The sequence below is a fragment of the Geotrypetes seraphini genome, chromosome 7 (assembly GCF_902459505.1).
Source record: "Geotrypetes seraphini chromosome 7, aGeoSer1.1, whole genome shotgun sequence".
Lineage (NCBI taxonomy): Eukaryota > Metazoa > Chordata > Amphibia > Gymnophiona > Dermophiidae > Geotrypetes > Geotrypetes seraphini.
In genome coordinates, this window is record NC_047090.1 from 116,835,568 (window position 1) to 116,851,799 (window position 16,232).

At 42.7% G+C, this 16,232-nt stretch overlaps 1 protein-coding gene across 3 annotated transcripts in view; it reads right to left on the reverse strand.

Annotated features, from left to right (window-relative positions):
- SPTBN5 (spectrin beta, non-erythrocytic 5) overlaps positions 1 to 16,232 on the reverse strand; it is a 349,132-nt gene that overhangs the window by 94,010 nt on the left and 238,890 nt on the right. For all 3 annotated transcript variants that reach the window (XM_033951049.1, XM_033951047.1, XM_033951048.1), the window contains exons 41-44: positions 15,197 to 15,292; positions 7,948 to 8,066; positions 5,271 to 5,385; positions 1,490 to 1,603 (exon numbers count right to left, since the gene is read on the reverse strand). In XM_033951049.1, the coding sequence (XP_033806940.1) occupies positions 1,490 to 1,603; positions 5,271 to 5,385; positions 7,948 to 8,066; positions 15,197 to 15,292 (444 nt within the window). The remainder of the gene's footprint in view (positions 1 to 1,489; positions 1,604 to 5,270; positions 5,386 to 7,947; positions 8,067 to 15,196; positions 15,293 to 16,232) is intronic.

The following is a 16,232-nucleotide window of genomic DNA, read 5'->3' on the forward strand; positions in this document are numbered from 1 at the left end:
TATCAATTTACAGTGGACTTATGGCCTCCAAGAGATGGACTTTTTTGCATATTATCAAATACGCCATTATGTCCGCTCATTACTAACTTATCATCTAACTGAAACTTGTTGGGAAGCTATCTCTGAAATGTTTAGGCTTTCAGCTCAACAAAATATCCCTTTATGATTTCATCTGGTGGGACTCTTGGACTGTCAACCTGGCATTAACTTGGAAGATATTGGCGACATCCTGATAACCAACCAGAATTGTAGCCAGGTTTTGACATCAGGGGAACCAGAGCTTTTGTAAAATACTAAAGGGTCAATCCACCTAGGCACTGTTTCATTCAAAAACTGTTTGGGGGAGCGGATACTCCTCTTGCACCCCCACCCTTACCATAGTTCTATAACCAGCAAAGAAGATTTTACCAACAAATGGTATGGTCAGCATGTGTTTGGATACTAGAGCTATTTATATGGATAGATATACTGTATTACTGAAGGCATAAACTTGACGCACTTAATCCCTGATGCACTTAATCCCTCGCCTACTGGAATGAAATTCTAAGTACATGTTAGCCAGGATGAACACATTGTATTGTAAGTATGACAAAAGTAAAACCTGTTTTGACTGTAAATCCTGTAACCCATTCTGAGCTCGGGGAGAATGGGAGGGAAAAACAAATTAAATACATAAATATGGCCATGTTAGGGTTTATTGTGTAATAGTTTTATGTATTTATGCTATTCTATATTTGCACGTGGGAGGAAGACTGGCTAACTCCCATGGTTGGTGCTTAGCCTGGATAGTCAATGCTGGGCCATTTCTGGTGACCCTCATTTGAATATCTGGGGGTTTCTGACCAAGCTACACTGTCTATAGCAGCTATAACTTAACCAGCTATGTCAATATTGAGCACTATTTACGCAGCCCGATTTTGGTCGCTAAACTTGACTGGTCAGTGCTCAGTATTGGTGTTTATTATGCGATATAGCCAGCTAAATTTTAGCTGCTTACCATGAATATTCAGTGAGGATATTTGCAGTTAGTCAGCTACTTCTATTTAACTGGCCAGGAGCCGTTTCTGACAGGTTAAACAATGCTGAATATCAGGCAGATGATATTTATTAAAGTATGTTTTATTTGGCACTAATATTTGCTTTTTCCTTCTGTATGATTTTTTTAACAATATCTGGCCTCTCTTATTCTGTATTTCCACTGAAGCACCTAGTCATAAATCTTCAGAATAGCATAATGCCTTGGAGCATAGGGTGGGGATATTTGCATTATGATTTCTGTTCCATCCAAATATATTTTATTTTCATATTTAGTTGAAAAATTGTGATAACAGCCAAATTATGTTAAAGCAAGCTGTTCACCCCTTCTTCTACCTCTTCCACTTACTATCTAACCTATTAACTTGGTTCTGTTTTGATCTTACAAGAGATATAGGCAAGAATGATTAGGTTAATAAGCTCATATAGTCTACTTTTACCCCTTCCCATTCACCTCAATTCTAGACTGGATGACGTTGATTTCACGTTCCATTTCTTCGTGTCTTCGGATAAGGCTCGCCACACTCTCCTCATCCTTCCCATAGTCTAATGCTTGCATTAGTGCACTCTGGAGGGAGAGAAGGAGTAGACAAAGAGAAAAGAAGATGGATTGAAAGATAGGAAGGGAGGGAGAAATGAGGGGAAGAGGCAAGGAAAAGCAAGGAGGAAAGATGAAACAAGAGATGGAAAACAAAGTGAAAGAATAAAGAGAAAGAGAGGAAAGGAAATAGAGGCAGAAAGAGATAAGAATGTCACGAGAGAAAGGAAGAAAAATGGAGAGAAATACATAAAACAAGGGAAATCATATTTCTTTAACAATGTTTTTAGCCACTTGCCTACTCCCCCTCCCCCCAACTTCTTTTCCTTCCTTCTGAAGGCAGCATGCGAGTTTCACATATATGTGTGGCTTGATCTCTCCATGCCACTCCCAGACACACATATGCACTTTTCCTAAGAAACAAAAGTAACAATTTCCTTATCCTTCCTCTTTGTGATGCATTTCATTTATTTCATGATTCATAGGTGGGACAACATGACCCAATCTCTAGCACATTGGCTTTATAGGCTATACTGATCTGGCTCTATTGGGTTGAAGGAAAGGTAGAGACTTGCTTGCATGTCTAGGCTGGCTAATAAAATCTAAATGAAAAGCATTGTTTGGGATATTAATCAGGTAACAGAAAATCTTTCCAAAGCTCTTTAAAAACATCCACTGAATGAATAAGAAATGAACTCGCATAATATTATTAAACCACACTCATTACAGGATGTTGTGTCTATGAACACGATTGCATTTGAATTTTCTGTCTGAGTTCAAATACATCAGGGAGCTGATCTATGCAAACTCTGCTGAACAGATAATAGAGCTGGGGGCTGGTCTCAAAGGCGATTCAATGTAGACATGCCCTTTCGATCATCTTTGTGAGTAATGCAGTGAATGTTTAGAAAGTTTCTAAAGACAGGAGAGAAAAGAGTGACTCTTTCTTACTTCTCTCCCATAATAAGTAGAGAAAATCCTTGGGAATAAAATATTTAGACTTCAAAGCTGGCATTATGTAAGAAGGATGTCACCGTATGCCCTTGAGAATCCATTATTTTATATTTTTGCTGTACAGTCAACATGAGAAATACAGAACTCATGGCTGCACCTGCCCCCTATAAGAGGAGTGAAATCAGTTCTGAGAACTTTTTCTCTGTCTTCATCTATTGGCAGGAGGACATAACTCACCTGTCTGGACTAGTCCAGTTTGGACAATTAAGAAATTGGTGTTAGGTAAGAGAGAAATATAGAAAAATAAAGGGCAGATCAAGACCATATGGCCTATCTAGTCTGCTTAACCATGCCACCTACTATCCCCTCCTCTCTCTTAGAGATTCAACATACTTATCCCAAACCTTCTTGAAGTCAAATGCACGTTTTGTCTCCACTAGCTCCCCTGATAGGCCGTGCCAAGCATTTATCACTCTTTCCATGAAAAAGTATTTTCTGAGGTTCTGCCTTTCACCTTCACTCTATGCCCCCTCATTCCAGATTTCCCTTTCAATTGAAAAAGACTCACCTCGGGTGCATTTATGCCACATAGATATTTAAAAGTCTCTATCATACGTGTCTCATCTCTCTTGCCTTTCCTAAGTTTCCAAGTTTCCTTTATTTTTAATATACCGTTTATCAAACAGGTGTCTAAATGGTTACCAATAAAATAAATTTTTTTTAAAAAAAGTAATACACTTCTCCTTCCGTATTGGCAGGACCATAGGCTCGATTACGGAAAAAACGCAAAAAACTATTTATATGTTATTCACGGTTTTTTGGACCAGCCAGTGTTTTTGCTATTGAAACTACAAATAACTAGAGACTCTGCAGCTGAAGGTACCTGGTACATGAGCAGCTCTCTCTCTCTCGATCTCCATGGTTGGGCTGGCTGGGCTTCATGCAGGCTCTGCTTCCACTCCGTTTCGCAACGAGAGGGGGCGGGGACCTGCATGAAGGTACCTGGGAGTGTGCCGGATGCCGTGTACGTAAGCAGCTCTCTCTCTCGATCTCGCTGGTTGGGTTGGATGTGCTTCGTGCAGGCTCTGCTTCTGCTCTGTGTCTCAACGAGAGGGGGCAGGGGCCTGCGTGAAGGATACATGAGTTTTCAAAGCGCTCGGCACTTGCGTTTCTTGCGCTGTCTTCTTCAGTTCTGTGCTGTGAGAGGCGAGAGAGGCTGGCGGAGGAGTTGATGCACTTATTGCTGTCAGGTGAGCCCTCTAAAAGGCACTGTTTTTTCTTTAATTGCTTCTCTGATTAAGAAAAGGAACTAATCATGATGTAATTTTGGGGGGAGGAGTCAGCATTGGAAAAAAATCACGAATAAGCGAATCCGCAGGTACAGAAACCGCGGATTACGGAGGGAGAAGTGCATATAGTATCTAAGGTTAAAAGGAGGGGAACATTTACACAATGACATACATGAAACAAAAGGGAAATGGGGGAGGGAAAGTATACATATTGAGATTTTTAAATCTGTCCCCATGATCCTTATGACTCAAAATTGTAGTATGGATGTCACTGGGCTCTTGAGAATCCAGCATTTTGAACTCCAAGACGTGGGACTGTGAAAGTTCTGCTGGATGCAATGTCTAGCTGCATGCGATTCGGTAAGGCTTGGTGCTTAACTCTACTAGTGCTTAACTCTACTAGTGCATAACTCAAAAGGGGGCAGGCCATGGGTGTGTCAGGGGCATTCTGAAAATTTGTGCACAGAATAATAAAATATAGCCTCAGTGCACCTAACTTGGGTACCAGCATTTATATCAGGTTTCAGCAGGTGTAAGTCCGGCATCTATTTTATAAAAGGCACTGATTCTTTTTGACACTTTATTTTGAGTGCCATTTACTGAATCAAGCTCTATATGCATAGTTTTGAGATAACTGTAACATGGCAGGATAATCCTTCATAGGAGCCAAACCAGGAGCCAGGTTAGCTAACCCTGGTACAAAGAACTGGTTGTACCTGCTGAATCCTGGATGAACTGCCTAGAACCTCCTCAGAACTCCCTAGCTAAACGATGGACAGAACTACAAGAGGACTGCGTCCCAAGGGATTATGGGGCCAGGTCATTGAATAATAACTAATAAAATAGTGATGCAACACTTCATAGTACCCTGTGCTAACAGAGTTGGGAACCTTTTGTCAAATAGGCAATAACAATACTTTTTTGCCCCTCTCCAATATTGCAGAGGAAAAAAAATCTAGCTAGAATGCACTCAGCAGAGTTGGATATCCCTACGACAGTCTGAGATAAAGTCATGTGAACCAGACCTATGTGTCAGAGAGGTAGACCCGTAGGCTGTTATAGTGCCCTAGACTGACATATTAGCCAGTATCAAGGTAGACAGGAATTGCTTGCTTTTTGAGAATGTGCTGTACTTCTATACTTTAGAAAATAATTTAATTTTCATTGTTGCAGAATTTGCTACAGATACAGAGCTGTTAAGAGAATCATTAAAAAGTTGGACTCAACTGAGCTCACATTCTTAAAAATTAACCAATTAATTATCCTTTTCAAAAGGGTATGGGAGTTTTATCCCACAAGAGTTATGGTTTCAGATGTTTTTATTGAATTGCTGCCTAGAACTGCTAGAGACGGGTTGGCTATACATATTTTAAATAGATAAATAAACAATCTGTGAACATGAGAAGATCCAAGGAACAGGCCATTTCCTGAAGACACCTTTTTGCCTACTTTACCTTCTCGCTGATTCTTTCTGTGATGTCATCAATTTCTCGTATGGTGGTGTGCATCTCTAGGGCTTCCTCCAGCCTCCTCCGATACAAACTCAGGTTTCCATGGAAACTGTTCCATCTGTATGATAAAGAGCAAAGTGGAGCAGGAAAGAACCTTCAGAGCTTCAGCACCTTCTGCTGGATGACTATGCAATGTTCTTTTACTCAGATGCTAAATTATTTCACATTTCTTTCATTTTGCTTTCTTTTATTAAAGAAGTTACTCAGGCCAAAAATTGCACTGACTGGTTAAATAGTGCTTAACCGGTTAAAAGTGAATATTCAGCATGGGGTAACCAGTTATCTCCACTGAATATTTGTGGTTAGTGGCTAAATGTTAACTGGCTATATTGCATGATAATCAGCAATTTTCAGAGCTGAGTGGCTAAATTTACCTGCCAAATTGGACTACATAAATAACAGTCATATCTTTGGTACCATAAACTTAACCAGTCAGCAATAGATATTGACTTAGCCAGTTAACCATTTAGCAGCCAAAACAGATCCGTACGGGCAATGCCATTCACCAGAAATAGCCAGACCTTGAATATCTGCGGTCCGCTTTAACCGGGGGAGTTAGCTGGCTTGACTTCTGTGGTCTGAATATCAGCCCCACTGTCTGTGGGGGTTTATTCACTCAAAATAAGTCAGTTACTTCACAGTGTGCTACATCCATTCCAAATATAGCATGGTGCGCATTATGTGAAATAAAGATTGGTTTGTGTGTCTTGGGCCTTGGGTATCTTGGGCAATAAGGATGCTTTCTTGATCTGTGCCTAAGGAAAACAATCTTTATTGACTTAGGCCTGATTCTGCAATCTCACTTTCCTCTGATGTTATTATTATTATTATTAGGATTTTTATATACCGCCTATCAAGGTTATCTAAGCGGTTTTTACAACCAGGTACTCAAGCATTTTTCCCTCTCTGGCCCGGTAGGCTCACAATCTATCTAACGTACCTGGGGCTATGGAGGATTAAGTGACTTGCCCAGGCTCACAAGGAGCAGCGCGGGGTTTGAACCCACAACCCCAGGGTGCTGAGGCTGTCGATCCAACCACTGCGCCACACACTCCTAATTGTAAACTAATCTACAGCCCTCATTTTACAAAACCTATCTGGATTTAATACATGCATAAACTGGCACTTAAACATTTATCTTACATAAATGTCTAAATCCCTATTTTGTACAGCTTGGGCTATGCAGGTATTAGAACATAAGAGCATAAGAATTGCCGCTGCTGGGTCAGACCAGTGGTCCATCGTGCCCAGCAGTCCACTCCCGCAGCGGCCCTTAGGTCAAAGACCAGTGCCCTAACTGAGATTAGCCTTACTTGCATACGTTCTGGTTTAGCAGGAACTTGTCTAACTTTGTCTTGAATCCCTGGAGGGTGTTTTCCCTTATAACAGCCTCCTGAGGTTAATATTAAAATAACACATCTTAACAGTAGCCCATTTTGATGACTTCCCCCCTTAAATAGGAAGGTCTCCCTACATTAGTGTGAACTGAGAGATTCCTTATCATGCCTTATACAGTACTGGTTAGACACAGACTTAAAAGGTTTAGAAATTAGTAAGCACTAAACCCTCTTTAGTTTTGTCTTTTCTTTATCAAAATGTAAAGATATCCCACACAGTGGGGAGAGTGTGGCACAGTGGTCAAAACTATAGCCTCAGAACCCTAAGTTTAAACCCACACTGCTCCTTATCCCCTCATTGCCTCAAGTACATTAGATCAGAATTTCTCAACACATGTTACGCATACCCTTAGGGGTATGTGAGCTGCTTGGGGGGAGGGGGTAGATGGCGTGGATCTCCCGCCCCCCCCTTCCTCCTCAATGGACACTGCTGCCGCTAGGATCCCATGCCCTCCTTCCTGCCCTCCAGCTGCATGCCCCCTCCACCAAAGCCGAACTGGAAGGCTTCCCTCCGATGTCAGAGCTGATGCTGGAGGGAAGCCTTCCAGGTCTGCAGGGGATCCCAGTTACCTCCTTCCAGGTGGGCTGCTCCTTCCTGCCTTCAGTTTCACTTGTTGCAGGGACGTAGGCAGTGACTCTTGCACGTGGCTAACCCGGAAGCCTTCACTCTGACGTCAGAGGGAAGCTTGTGGGTCAACCATGTGCAACGTGGTCTGGGGTAGAACTTGGGTGGGTCTGGTGTGGAGCTTGGGCAGGGGTACTCGGTTGATATTTGTTAGACTTAGGAGGTACTTGCCTTGAAGAAGTTGAGAAACACTGCATTAGATAAATTGTGAGCCTACCAGGACAGACAAGGAAAAATGCTTGAGTATTTAATTCATGTAAACCATTCTGAGCTCCCCTGGGAGTACAGTATAAAAAACTGAATGAATGATAATTTGAGAATTCTTACAGACTATTATTTAGATGGCATTTAAAAGCACAGTTTTCTAAATAATTTTTTAGATAGATCCAGATGCTTGTAAGGCTTTAAATATAATAACTGAGAATGCACAGGAATTTACTGTAAATCTCCAGTTTTGCTTGGTTCACCTCTTTTGTAATCTGCTCCAAACCAAACTGGATTTAGCAGAATATAAACAACGGAATTAGAATTAAAGGCCGTCAACAGCTTTGGTTAGGGGAAGGGCTGGAGGAAGAGGATGTTCAAGGTAAACACTTGCCTCTCATTCAGTTGTTGCTGGCGCTGAACTATGGTCTTCATCTCTTCCTTGTTACATCTCTCCAGTTTCGTGGCCAGTGCATCGATGGCTTTGATGTGAGCATCATCCACGGTCACGTCCTGCAGTGTCAAGGCACAGAGCTCTGACCCCCTGTTAGCAATGCTCCCTCCCCTTAGGCTAAGGCTGAAATAAAGCAGGCTTTAAATTTTACATAAGGGGCTAATTCTCAAAATGTTGCCTAAAGTTAGGTGCCAGGGTGATCCGTGCTGGACAAATTCTATATCGGCAATTACACACGTATTTGCCATTAGAAAATACTCGGAAAAGTCCATAGATACGTACGCAACTTTAGATGCGAGCATTTACGCCAGCTCGATGGCTAGTATAACTACTCATGCGTAAGCGAGAAGCGTGTCCCTATCCCTAACCCACCCATGCCATGCTCAGGTTTATGCCTCCCTTGCATTTGCGCATCATGTATTTTCTACGCACTATTTGTAGAATACCAATCAAGGGCAGTGATAGTGTAACTGCAAAGTAATGCCAATCAGCACCAATTAACACCAATTATTGATTGTTAATGCAAATTAGCGGCCAATTATTAAATGATGTGCGTGACTGACCCTAACATAACTTGTGCATGCAACTTTGCATGCTAAGCGCAAACAATTGTGCATGCAAGTTGATAGAGTTAGCAGGATAGTGCTCGACATAGAGCTGACTTCCCCAAGCCTATCTATCTCCTCTAACTTTAGCTAAAGGAGCGAAAAGATGCTCCAACACAACACTTTGGAGATCCTTTACTAAAGTGTGCCAAGCAGTTAATGGGTGAATTCGCGCATGCCAACCACTTCCATCCACACAAGCACACCAATTGTTACTGCGGTTAACATGGCAGTTTGCACATGCTAATTCACACATTGGGTTAGGGGGAGGAAATTAAGCAGAGAATGGGCAAACTATCCGTCAATTTTGAAGTTAGAATTGGTTCACTTCATTTAATTAAAAAAATATACTGTATACTGCAAATCTATAATTCTCTGCAGTTTATAATTTATATACATACGGCCTCTTTTACAAAACCGCGCGGCAACAGCCCCAAAGCCCTTTAAATCTCTATGGGCTTCGGGGCCGTTAGCACAGCCCTAGCGCGGCTTTGTAAAAGAGGCCGATAGACTCTGTAAACAGACAACATATCATTTTTCATAGCATATATAAATGAAATCAATGATCTATATCAATAAATTTAAACAATTTAATATCAAGGAAACGCTTGAAGGAACAGATATGTTTTAAAAGATTTCCTAAAATCATTCAAAGACTCAGATTTATGTGTGCTAGTGCAGTTTTCAGTGTGGTAATTGCTGAAGACACGATGGGCACACTCCCAATTACCACACAGCCTTTGCACTTAGCACGTACCCGGGGCAGGATTAACCAAGAGGCCCAGTAGGCACATGCCTAGGGCCCGAAATGGTCAGAGGAGCCCGATGAAAGAGGGCATCAACATTGTTTTTTCCAAACGGCGATGGGCCATTCCAGCATTGATCGGCAATGCGGGCCACCACCTCAATCGGAAACGCAGGCCTCCCCCCGATCAGCAATGCGCACCCCCCCCAATCGACGGAGAGTAAGACAAGCAAGCAACGTGGGTAAGAAAGGCAACGGGAACTGTAATTTTGCAAGCGGTGCTGCTTTCCCAAAGCTTCCCTCTGACGCAGCTTCCTGTTTCCGCCTGGGCACATGGTGGGGTGGGGCGGGGCAGGGGGGCCCAGTGTACTTGTGTGCCTAGGGGCCCTCGATGAATTAATCCTGCCCTGCACATACTGTATTATTTTTTGCTGTTAAAGACATGTCAGCTGCAAAAACTTAATGCACTTTAGTAAAAGATCCCCATAGCTATGACACATAAATGGGTTGTGTAATTCAAAACCTAATCAGATATAAACTCAGTAAGGTCAATATTCCAAAGCATTTAGGTGGTTTGTGAAGGCAGCTATTTTATTAGCTATCCTGAAGATGCACTGTTTCATAAATATTTATAAAATGCTAATTACACTTGCTGAAAGCTAAATCTGTGCATGCATATAAATAGAAATCTCCAGGCAACATTTTCTTTTTTATTAACTTTATTACCTCCTAAAAAGGAAGAGGAAATTAAGGGCTCCTTTTATCAAGCCGCGCTAGCGGTTTAACGCACGTAATAGCGCACGTTAAACCGCCGGCCGTGCTAGCCGCTAACGCTTGCCTTGAGCAGGTGGTAGTTTTTTGGCCAGCGCAGGGGTTAGCGCGTGATTAAAAGTCGCGCGCACTAACCCCGCTAGCGCAGCTTGATAAAAGGAGCCCTAAGTGATGGATGAGATCTGGAATTTTAACAAAAACAATTCTGTACAAAATATTTTTCCAAAAAATAAGTATGATATTTTAGATAGCATTAGTTCTTCCTCACACATGTAGTTCTTCAGTACAGCAACCCTTCCCCCCCCCCCCCCCCCGGACCACTCACTAACTTTGAAAAGTGGAAAAGTCAGATTCACCCCCCCACCCCCACTCGCTTGACTTCATACAAAGAAACCCTTGGATTAATCTACAAGATTCCTAGTGTGTTAGAGATCTTGTTCTTGTGAAAGCTTTCTATAGATGCAAATTAATTCCGTGACAAATTTTCATAAGAACTTTAGCTATGTGGCCCAAAAACAAAAGATAATTATATCTCACTGAGATGTGGTTACATTTTATTAATATTAAGAAAACTGGCCCATAAAAACATCTTAGCTGCCAGTTTTTACTGAATTCTTAGGAAATGAATAGCTGTTCACAGTACAGACAGTCCCTGGATTAAGAACATCCAACAACCGGGGTCCTGCCTCTCCTTTCCTGTGGCAACGTGCCCCCTCTTCCTCCCTTCCTGTCCAAACGTGACCCTCCTCCTCCCTTCCATGTCCCAATGTGCCCTTCGTTGTCCTTTCCTCCATCCTAGGTCCAAAATTCATGCCTCCCTTCCTCTTGCTCACAGGTATTTACCTCTGCTGGCTGGCTGCCTCCTCCCAGCTGCACTTCTCTTCACAAAGCCGTGAGCAGTGGTTCCTGCATGCAGCCCACGGCTGACCAGAAGCCTTCCCTCTGACATCAGAGGGAAGGCTTCCGAGTCAGCCACGGGCTGCATGCAGGAACCACAGCTGCAGAGAGAAGGACAATGAGGGGCACATTGGAAGGGAGAAAGAGAGGGCATGTTGTCACAGGAAGGGAGAAGCATGGTCATGCTGGTACACAGAAGGAAGGGAGGGAGCACAAGCTTCAGACAAAGGATGGAAGGAAGGAAGGAAGAAAGGAGAGAGGGAGCATTAATACAATGGAGGAAAGGAGTGAAGCATGAACCTGGAATACAGGATGAAAGAATCCTACCTAGTAAGCATGGATTCTGAAGTTAGGCGTCGCTAAGCATCCTAAATTAGAGCACCTAGTAACGCCTAATGCAGGTATCCTATACAGAATCTGGACCTCCATTCCTGATAGCTTGGCTGGTCTTGTGTGGAGAAACAACAAACCCCAATGGTACTCCGCAGAAATCTCGCACCTCGTCAAGGAGAAGAAAAAAGCATTTATTTCCTACAAACGAACGGAGACTAGGGAAGCTAAACTAGAACATAGGGCGAGGTCTGCAGCAGTCAAAACGGCAGTCAGGGAGGCCAAACTTCGAGTGGAAGAGACTCTGGCAAAGAACATGAAGAAAGGGGACAAATCCTTCTTCAGGTATATTAGTGATAGGAAAAAGAACACAGACGGGATAGTACGCCTTAGAAAACCAGATGGGAACTGCGCAGAATCAGATTCAGATAAAGCAGAACTACTGAATGAATACTTCTGCTCGGTCCGCACCGGGGTATGGTCCGCAGTTGCAGGAAAGGCCCAGCGTGGAAGACCCATTTCAGAATTTCGAGTTCACACCTGGCAACGTCTACTACGAACTGGCAAGACTCAAGGTGAACAAAGCCATGGCACCGGACAATCTACACCCCAGGGTGCTCAGTGAGCTGCATGATGTCCTGGCAGAACCGCTATCAGGACTCTTCAATCTCTCCCTAAGTTCGGGGAGAGTCCCCATAGACTGGAAAACAGCTAACGTCGTTCCACTGCACAAAAAGGGTTGCAGGGCAGAGGCTGCAAACTACAGACCGGTGAGTCTCACATCAATAGTATGCAAACTCATGGAAACACTAATCAAACGTAAATTAGACGCAATCTTGGATGAGGAGAATCTACGGGATCCCAGTCAACACGGATTCACCAAGGGTAGGTCCTGCCAATCCAATCTCATCAGCTTCTTTGACTGGGTAACAAAACAGCTAGACTTGGGAGAATCCATGGATGTCTTATACCTAGACTGCAGCAAAGCTTTCGATAGTGTCTCGCATCGCAGGCTGTTGAGCAAGATAAAATCAATGGGGCTGGGAGAAACACTAACTACATGGGTCAATGACTGGCTGAGTGGCAGACTTCAGAGGGTGGTAGTTAACGGTACCCTCTCTAAAACATCGGAGGTGACCAGTGGAGTACCGCAGGGCTCAATCTTGGGCCCGCTCCTTTTCAACATATTTATAGGGGACCTAACTCAGGGGCTTCAAGGTAAGATAACGTTATTCGCTGATGACGCCAAACTATGCAATATAGTGAGAGATGGCAATTCACCCGATAGTATGACACAGGACCTATATTTGTTGGAGCTTTGGTCCTCGACCTGGCAGTTAGGCTTCAACGCTAAGAAATGCAAGATCATGCACCTCGGCAGCAGAAATCCGTGCAGAACTTACACCTTGAATGGTGAGACCTTAGCTAGAACTTCAACAGATCGAGACTTGGGAGTGATCATCAGCGCAGACATGAAAACTGCTGATCATGTGGAGAAGGCTTCATCTAAGGCAAGACAGTTGTTAGGTTGCATCCGCAGGAGTTTCGTCAGCCGGAAGCCTGAAGTCATAATGCCATTATACAGAACCATGGTGAGACCTCATTTGGAATACTGTGTGCAATTCTGGAGGCCACACTACCGAAAAGATGTGCTGAGAGTAGAGTCGGTGCAACGGATGGCCACCAGGATGGTCTCGGGGCTCAAGGATCTATCGTACGAGGAAAAAATTTGCGGCTGTACTCACTCGAGGAACGTAGGGAGAGAGGAGACATGATCGAGATGTTTAAGTATATTACCGGCCGTATCGAGATGGAAGAAGAGATTCTCTTTCTCAAAGGACCCTCAGCCACAAGAGGGCATCCGCTCAAACTCAGGGGCAGGAAATTTCATGGCGACAACAGGAAATATTTCTTCACCGAGAGAGTGGTTGATCCTTGGAACGAGCTCCCAGTGCAGGTGATCGAGGCAAACAGCGTGCAAGAATTTAAGAGCAAATGGGATGCCCATGTGGGATCCCTTAGAGGGTTAAGCCAAGGGAACCTGTCACCAGGAGTGGGATCACTAGGATAGTAGACTTATGGATGGGTCAGTAGAGTGGGCAGACCTGATGGGCTATGCCCCTTATCTGCCGTCATCTTCTATGTTTCTATGTTTCTACCATGCGGTAAATCCTTTGGGGTAAATGTAGGGCAGATGCTGGACACCCCCTTGGCATTACTGCACAGGCTTTGCACTTACCATATGTTAATTTTTACAACTAATGCATGGTAAGTAGAAAAACTTCATTTCAAAATTCTCTATTCAAAATGTTATTCAATATGTTCAATGGAAGGCCCACTCTTTAGTGGCTATGGGAATCACCTATTCAGTGGAGAAAAAAGCCTCAAAATTCTTGCGGCAACGATTTACAAACAATAACGTAAAGCTGCCTTGCTATTATCATATCTTTATAATGTCACTGGGGTACTAATAGTTAAATATTAGTGGAAGTCAGAAAAATATTAGAGTTCAAACAAAAGAACTGTCTTCTCATTCAAATTGGTAACCAAACTTCAGGATTGCAACCGTCACATTTGAAAGTCATTCAGATACTCCTCCCCCTGTACTCTTTTAAACCGGACAGCTGATGCTATGTTTTCTCTGACAGTTTAAATTCTCAGCACCGACAGCGTTCTTTTGACGATGTTACCACATCGCAAACTTGAAGCACTCTATCAGCATTGAAAAAGTTTTTCAGTTTACATATAATAGGGTCTCCTGAAGAAGGAATCGAAACGGGGCCACGTAGAGACCCCGAACCTGTTATAAACTGAATTATCAAGCTGCTCTTAATTTTCTCACAGAGCGATGTTCATTTGAAAAGATTTGTAAAGATAAGAAAAAACAATGTATTTTCATACAAGTGTTTGAAAGACTGTAAAGACATTTATTTATTTATTTATTTATTTTTGTAATCAAACTTGGAGCGTAGCCAGCACTAATAAAGTTGCAACGACTGAAAAGTATACTTTGGTTCATCACTAGAGGGCGCAACTTTCTCCTTGAAGAACTCTATACCTCTGAATGACTTTCAAATGTGACGGTTGCAATCCTGAAGTTTGGTTACCAATTTGAATGAGAAGACAGTTCTTTTGATTGCTATTATCATAGGCAAAAAACCCTCCACTTTTTATATTACTAATAGTCCATGATGTAAACCAGATGCCAACCATGTGCACATGCAGGTAACTTATCTGAAGTTGCTGGAAATTACTGCAAAGATCCTTTAGATAAGTTACCTGCACGGTGGGCGTCTGGTTCATATTGTGGACTATGATAATAGCGAGGCAACTTCGCTTTACTGTTTGTAGATTACTGCTGCAAGGGTTTTCAGGCATTTTTCTCCACTAAATAGGTGATTTCCATTGGACATATTGAATAACTTTTGGAATAGAGAATTTTGAAATGAATTAGAGTTATTCTCTCTAAACTGTAAGTAGAAAAACTTACCACACTTTAATAAAGTCCTCCTAAATCTAATTTATAGAGGCAAATTTCTGGTGGTGGGGGTGGTGGTGGTGGGATGAAGAAATAAGATAGTATAGATCAGGGGTGTCAAAGTCCCTCCTCGAGGGCCACAATCCAGTCGGGTTTTCAGGATTTCCCCAATGAATATGCATGAGATCTATTAGCATACAATGAAAGCAATGCATGCAAATAGATTGCATGCATATTCATTGGGGAAATCCTAAAAACTGGACTGGATTGCGGCCCTGGAGGAGGGACTTTGACACCCCTGGTATAGATTGTGCAAATGTGTGTGTGAGAAGGAATAACAAACAAGGCATATTTGACTCTTACACCAGATCCTGCTCCTCGGAACTCATTCAATTTTTTCATCAGCTGTAGGCAGTGTTCATAGTCCTTCCCCACATCACCAACGTTAATCATCACCTCCTAGAGAAAGTGCGGAGCAGAGAAGACATTTATTTAACCACCTGACCTGAGCTCATTGATTTAACTACCAACTCAGAACAGTCTTTCAGATCTTTTTAAACGTAGAGCTCGTGTTCACTGCCAACCTGCTGCCACCATGCTTCCACCGAAAGCAGAGAAAGAAAAGCAAGTGGGGAGTGCGATATTACATGTCAGCCTTGAAACCAACAAATTTTATTTATACAAACTCATGTTTAAAATACACGTAGAAGTACATAGATATAAAGTCCAATAAGTACACGGATCTCCTAGAAGATTACATCCAAGTACGTTTTGGACTTTATGGGCTCCTTTTACTAAGCTGCGTTAGCGTTTTTAGCATACGCTGCATTTTAGCGTGCGTGCTAAACCCGCGCTACGCGGCTAGAACTAATGCCAGCTCAATGCTGGCATTAAGGTCTAGCGCATGCAGCAATTTACTGCGCGCTATTCCGCGCGTTAAAGCCCTAACGCTGCTTAGTAAAAGGAGCCCTTTATCTATGTACTTATACATGTATTTTAAACTTGAGTTTGTATAAATAAAATTTGTTGGTTCCAAGGCTGACGTGTTCTATCCCACTTATTTTTCTTTCCTTGCTTGACTTACGTGGGGGTTTTGTTCCTTTTTTTTTTGTCTGCATTGATTTCCACAGAAAGCAGATCCACTTAGAGTGGTAGGAAAAGGGTATGGCCTGTAAACCAAGCCAAGGGAGTGGCTCCCCTCCTACTACTAGTAAATGGTAAAGGGCCTTCTTTAAACTCTTTAGACATGCCACAGAGCCTGGTGAAGTTGTATCTTTCACACTTACCTTAAGACGACTTTTATGCAACCTTACTCTAGTAGCTAAAGTCTCAAAAAGAATCTTAATATTACTAAACGAGGCACCTAACAGAAAACTAGAGAACAGCTATACTGGCTTCC